At 37.3% G+C, this 7,170-nt stretch overlaps 1 protein-coding gene across 2 annotated transcripts in view; it reads right to left on the reverse strand.

Moving 5' to 3' along the window:
* Positions 1 to 6,154, reverse strand: part of ALS2 (alsin Rho guanine nucleotide exchange factor ALS2) — a 68,099-nt gene extending 61,945 nt beyond the window's left edge. For both annotated transcript variants that reach the window (XM_065880097.1, XM_065880096.1), the window contains exons 1-3: positions 6,135 to 6,154; positions 4,744 to 4,898; positions 1,002 to 1,939 (exon numbers count right to left, since the gene is read on the reverse strand). In XM_065880097.1, coding sequence (XP_065736169.1) covers positions 1,002 to 1,939; positions 4,744 to 4,898; positions 6,135 to 6,154 — 1,113 coding nt within the window. The remainder of the gene's footprint in view (positions 1 to 1,001; positions 1,940 to 4,743; positions 4,899 to 6,134) is intronic.
* Positions 6,155 to 7,170: the final 1,016 nt, after the last annotated feature.

Below are 7,170 nucleotides of genomic sequence, written 5' to 3' on the forward strand. Positions count from 1 at the left end.
CAAACAGCTTCTTAATAAAAACTTAAAAAAAAAAAATCAAACATCTACAAGTTTCGGTGAGTAGACTGTGAAATAAAAACTGTTTCTAAAAACACCTCTAAGCCACGTTCCCATTCTGAACCAGTAAACAACAGTGATGAAGAATCCAGAGGCTATGTGGTTTCAAAAACCTGAAAGCAATGCCACAAGGCAGCTCTTTTATGATTAGTTTTTTTTTTTTTTTTTGAGTCTTAACCACTGGACCACCAAGGAAGTCCCTAGGATTATATGTTTTTGTTTAGATTTGTTTTCTTAGAGTTCTGGAAAAGCAAAAGCAAAAGGCTTCCACTAAGAGTAAAAAAACAAGTATCCTTTAGAACAATTTGTTTTAAGTAGGGAGACACAGCTTACTACATGCCCCTGGTAAATAGCTTTTCTCCACTTACTACAAGTTTTCAAAGTGAAAGTAGTTTAAACCAGATGAAGAGAATATAAAACCCTCCACCCAGTGATGCCCAGTGAGGACCACTGGTATAACTGAAAAGAATTCGAACAGTATGTAATGCCAGTCAGTTTCAAGTCTGCCTATAAGCGAGGGAGGGATCCGCCACACAGCAAACTTCTCTGATAAAGAAGGAAAGGATTTTTCTCAACAGTATCTGAAGAGTGCTACAAATACAGATAAGAGAATTCTTTGTGAATATATAGTCATGTTAGATTAAACACTTCAGGGGCCCACCTTAGCCATGGGGGAAAAAGTACTTGGGGAAAAAAAATGGGATTTTTCTACTTACAAAAGAATCCCAGAATAACATCTTTCAACATCATAAATAAAGGCCAGAATTTGAACATGAAGAGTAATTTTGAATTAATCCAGGGTTTTCCTTATCTAGGCTTGCATGATAAGACAGATTAATAGTCAAACTCAAAAAATAAAAAAATGGTACCAACCCTTAGGTATTTTAAAGTTTCTCAAGAAAACTCATATGGTTCAACTTTATATTATAAAATGTAGCAGGTACCTGAGATGGCACTGGCTTTTCACCATTCTCTGAGTTCTCTCTTACTGAATGATCTGACAGTTTCTGCACGTATTCATTTACTGCCTGAGTGTCAGGGTACGATGGTATACTTCTTGCAGAAGAAATTTCAGGTGTTCCCATGACATCTTGTGGGGAGGAAATGGTCTCAACACTTGTGGTCTGAACATTTCCAACATTCAGTTCGGTAGCAGCAGGCAGCTCATTTTGTACGAAGGTGTTCTCAAACACTTCTCCCTTGCCATCAAGGGTTTCAGTGGAGGGGCTGATGGCAGTGCTGGCCTGGTTTTCTGACTGGGATTCTGACAGTGTCACGCCTAATGGACAGCAATGGCTGTCTGATATAATCACATGGTCTTCTTTGTCAGTCATTGTAATTAACAGCTGGCTGCACTGGTTACATCTTTCTGGCACTGGCTTCAGATCCTGGGAAGGGAGGCACTGCACCAGGGCTAAGCTGTGGAACGCACCACAGGCAACTTGTAGCACTACTCGCCCAGCAAGATGTTCCACCTTTTGTGGCTTTGTCACGGGGAAGGTAGTGGTAATGAGACCCAACTGACAACCGGTACCCCATGCCCAAATCTCCCTGCTTAGGGACAATGCCAGAGTGTGCTCCTCGCCACATGCCAGCTGCAAGACCCTGACCGCTAACAAAGGACTGGTCTCGGAATCAGAAATGCTGACAGGATTTGGTTCCGGAACATACTGCTGGTTAGCTACCGCACACTGGCCAGCAGAGTTCTCCCCCCACATGTACACTACGCCACTTTCTGTCACTGCTCCGTTGTGGAAACTCCCTGTTGCCACAGTAACAACATACTGCCCAACCAGCACCTCTTCTAGAATGGGGCTACTCGGACAAATCTCTGCTGGTTCACTTCTCCAGGGGAGAGTCCCAAAGCTGTAGACCTCGCCATCTGAAGGTTTGAAAAAAAAAAAAAAAAAGGGAGGGTGTTAGTGAATTCAATAGAAATTTTATCAGCTAACTTTTAGTCCCCTCTAGGTTTAACAAAATAGAATTTTTTTTTCTTTTTTTAATTTTCAAAAGCACAGTTGTAGAAATTTGGTTGAAGCAGATAGCATTCCACACTTAGGAATCTTTTAACAAATAACATCTTTTAACATTCTGAAATATAGTGACAATTTCTACAAATTAAAGGAGACTACTTCAAATGAAGGGTATTGCTCCTCTCCTTCAGCCTTATCCTACAAACTCCTAGCATCGATCCGTTACTAATGGCTATCATTGCAGGCTATTATAGAAGCAGATTCCAAGAGTTCAAAGACAAAATAATGACCATGACATGATCAGATAAAATAAGCAGAAGATAAAACAGACACATTTGCTAATATCTACAACATTCACTACTACTGAATAAGTCAGAGCAGCAAAAAATTATGCAATGACATAAAAATATTAGAGATTCACTTTGGCCAAAACTATGAAATTAGCTTTATACCTCCAGCTTGGACTGAGGGCACCAATGTTAACATGACGTTGTGTACCATACTATGTATAATTTTTAAATGTTATTTATAATATATATTGTGTACTAGATAGCCTTCCTGAGGTGTCATTTGTTTAAAAAGCAAATCACAACAAAACAAAGAAAAAAAACAAATGAAGCCATGACTGGCTAGCTTTAGAATTAAAAGGGAAGGCACCAGTGAGTTGGGTACATGAATGATGATAACCTATTTGTGTTCACGTGTGCTACCAAGTCATAGTTTTACTGCAGGTATTGGGGAAATTTGGGGGTATGGGCAAATGATTTATGCTAGCTAAAAAACTCAAATGGAACAAAGACTTGGCCATGGGTTTTGAAAAATATTAAACAAAGCCCACCATCCTTTCTTTCCTATGTGACCAGAGGGTCACCCTTTTTTTTTTTAATTAATGAAAATAGGTACTATTTTTCCTCCAGCAGCAATTGAGCTGCTGATGAAAAAAAGGCATACTTTATCTTTGGCCTATTACACATGGCAGATACATTTATACACTCAAACTCACTACAACATCTATGTAAGGAAAAACACAATAGTGGCTAGAGGAAGATCAGTTTTTATTAGGGAATTTCTAATTTGGATAGAGTAGTGAGAAAATAAGCTCACTGGTTAAGATCTTTTAAACTTTTCTTCCCAAGTGACATAACACACTTGCAACAGTTCACCAACACTTTCAATTGGTATTATATTCCATTAGAATAACAGTCTCTCCAGAGCAAATTGCAGAGAAGTGAATATTTAGACATCATTTTTTTAACCTGGAATACCTCAAAAATAGTGAGTCAATGAGGTGTCCTCATTGAATTATGAGCTAATGGTTAAACTGAATAGAGACAAAGCTTGAAAATTTCTAGTATTCAATCAGTACCATTTCCTCACTTAGAAAAGAAAGTACCAGAGATCTTTGTGCCATTTCAAGCTACACATTTGTGTGAGCCGAGATTTTTTGTTACTTTGACACTTAAACCAGAACACTGCTTAAACATGAACATAGGTTATTTACATTTTTTTTTTAAGTTTTCCCTCAGTCTTCCCAGGCTTTTAGGTTTGATTCTATATGTTTAAAGATATGCTCATGAAGGATTCCTAAATATCTTACTGAGGGGCTAATAAAACGACAGTAACAGAATTCTATTTATATATGTTTGAGAACTATAGATTTGGAAGCCCACAGGTACTGGATATAGTTCACATTTGAAAAATAAGGCTTCCTCCAAATTCTGGCCTAATACAATAATAATAATAGTATTATGTATTATTATAATAAAAGTGACATAATAATAAAGAAATTAGAAAGAAATCCATGTTTGCCCCAAAAAACCACCATGGTCAGATTTAAGCTTTGTTTCCTAGAATCTGTCTTCCCTTAGTTCCTACAAGGAAAATACCAAAGCATTGTTAAATACTTAATACTTACAGAGTAGAAATTTATAAATTAGTGAAGCTGATGGCAGTCCTGACCCAAATCAAATTTGCCATGACTTAGTAGGTAAAGTGCCATCAAAATTAAAGGCAGCTCTCTATAAATTACAGCCTATGTTTCTGATATAGATTTGTAGATTTTATTATATGTTCTTATGAGCTGCTATTTATGCCTGAGAAAAACGGTACTGAGACAGTACAGCCAAGAGATTTAAAAAGCAAATTTTGAAATTAGACTCTCTGGGTTCCCATCCTAACTCTGACCCTTTAAGTAGTCGTGTGTACTTGGGAAAACAATTTAACCTCCCTGACCTTCAGCTTCCTCATCTGTGAAGTGGGGATAATAACAGCAGCTACCGCATAAGGTGGTTGTGAGGACTCAGTGAGATAATGCATACAAAGTGCTTAGTGCGGTGCCTGGCACATATAATTGTTTAATAAACATTAGCTATTATTAGCATTATTATTCTGATACATTTAATGAACAAAGGTATAGTAAAAGGGTCTCTGAATATGTAATCTTTTAAAAAATCTCATTTTTCATGTACTTATCACTACTAAAATTTTTAGACTGTAATTCTCCCTTTTATTCTAGTTATGGTACATCTTAAATATAAGAACTCATCTGATTTCTGATGAAGGGAGTAAGAACATATTTTGAAAACAAAAAAAGCATAAGTTCCAGCAAAGTTCACTCAGAATCCCTCGTATCCAGTAACTCTCAGCGGCTCCTATATGCTCCGACACTGGTCAGAGTCTCAGTTAGTGTTGGCTAAGCCGTTCTTTTCAATACCTTCAGTCAGAAGAACTCCATGTTTCACTCCAAGGGCCGCATGAAGAACAGTCTTTCCTCCCCAGCCTGGCAATCTCTCTGGTGTTACAGAACGGGAGCCTGCCTGCCACACATGGACCAGGCCTCTTTCTTTGGATCCTTCAGCTTCCGTTGAGCTACAAATATCAAGAAAAATAGCTTAAAAATAGCTTGTTCCTCCAGGTCATAACTGTATCTTTTGTCCTTCATACTGTCATGAGATTTATACCTTTTACCAGTACATGGGTGACTGAGTCAGACAGTTTGGCACCTATTTTATGGCATGGTTATGACACAGGAGCAGAAGTAAAATTACTATTTATATAAATGATTTGAGGATAAACCCACAAATTACTTGTCTCTATCTAAGAAGCAAACAAAACCTGGGCTATTTTTTGAAGTTTTCTGATTTAAAATTTCAAGATTCTTACTTCTCAGTACATTAACTCCTTGTTTAGATGTTAAAGTTATAACATGTCCCAAGTTGGAGTCTTATTTTAAATTTTTAGTTTTTAATTTGGTATTTAAAGAAAAAGTATTTGATGAGAAAGACAGAAGGAATAGGGATCCACATTTCCCTTTATACCAAGTTTAAGCTCTATAATTCTTATTTAAATTTTTAAGAACTAAATTTATAACAGGTACCAGTAAAATCCTTCATGCTTTACTCATGTTCTAGCCAAAGAATTCTATCCATCTGATAACCCTAGTTCAAAGAACATAAAACACACAGCTGTGTAACAATGACTGCCTCCCTTTCCAAGAAAAGGCCACATTAACATACTCTGGGTTTCCCTTTATATAATATTTTCCTTTGTGTCGCCATTAATGGGGCATTTATTTTCATATTCTTTTTTCTAGAACAGTGATGCCAATATTTTAATGAGGCACAGAAACTTTTTTTGGTTTTCTTTATTTTATAATACCTAGGATTTTCTCTACTTTTGTTAAATAATATTCCTCTGAACTGTAATTAGGCATAACCATGTTTTTATGAAAGGAAAGCCACAAACCTAACCCTCCTTTCAAAATATCATTCATGGCGCCGAGTTCTCTAAGGATAGAATTACAATTAATAAGGCTACTTTTGAAAACTTGAAATTATGCATGACAAAAAAAATGGCCTCAAAAGCTTTAAAATGGTGAAGACATTTTGTGCCTTTTATAAGCATAAGAAAGGAACTAGCAACGAAGTGTACCACTAACAAGCTTTCTTGCAATTATGTTTCTCTCTTTACCAGTCAACACAAATGTCACTATTCCTGCTTAATAGCCATCAACAAGAAAATTAAACTGAAGAGAAGCTACACATAAGTGGAACTGTCTGTTGTGTTTTCCTAGAAGGGTAGGGGAAAAGGAAAAAATGGTTTTACCTTTTCTTCTTTGAGTCCATCGGTCAGTGGGAGCACTCCATCACCAAATCATTCCCTCCTTGCAAAAGGTATATAAAACCCTAAACGGCAAAACCCAGGTAAGCACAAAGAGCAGTGAAAGAGCAGTTTGCTATTTTATCTGTCAGATTTTAAAAAAAGAAGAAAAAAGGCAGCTCTCCAACAAGTGCACATTCACTGGGCAATAAATATACAGCAAAACTATTTAAACTATTTCATATCCTGCCTGCCAAAGTCAAATCTCTAGACTGAGCCTGCCCACTGAGCTTATAAAAATGCCTGTTGATCGTCAAATGTAATGTCAAAGTGAGAAAAGACTACCCACAACCTAGCTGTACTTTGTCAGGCAACAGATTTTTTTCATTTGTTTTTTATTATAAATAAGTTCAATCTGAAAACTCAATGTGTTAAGTATTCATTACACACAAATTAAGGCTACTTTTTAAATGCTGCTGGGACACATGAACACTTAAATACCAATTAAGTAAACAAGAATTTCTTGGGGCTTCCCTGGTGGCGTAGTGGTTAAGAATCTGCCTGCCAGTGCAGGGGACACGGGTTCAAGCCCTGGTCCCGGAAGATCCCCCATGCCACAGAGCAACTAAGCCCATGCACCACAACTACTGAGCCTGTGCTCTAGAGTCCACGAGCCACAACTATTGAAGCCCACGTGCCTAGAGCCTGTGCTCCGCAACAAGAGATGCCACCATAACGGAAAGCCTGTGCACTGCAATGAAGAGGAATCCCCTCTCACCGCAACTAGAGAAAGCCCGCGTGCAGCAGCGAAGATCCAACGCAGCCAAAAATAAATAAATAAAATAAATTAAAATTTAAAAAAAGAATTTCTGCAATCTCTCCAGTAATGTATCAGATTCAAACAGTTTTAATTTCATTTTCCAGTAATGCACACACACAGAATTCCATCATTAAAACAAAGTTTTCCATGTATTGGAACTAGCAGTGTTTTCCCCAAATCAACCTCAATTCAAAACCATAATCCAAAGGGCTGGAAGAAAGA

This window comes from Phocoena phocoena, chromosome 7 (genome assembly GCF_963924675.1).
Source record: "Phocoena phocoena chromosome 7, mPhoPho1.1, whole genome shotgun sequence".
Classification (NCBI taxonomy): domain Eukaryota; kingdom Metazoa; phylum Chordata; class Mammalia; order Artiodactyla; family Phocoenidae; genus Phocoena; species Phocoena phocoena.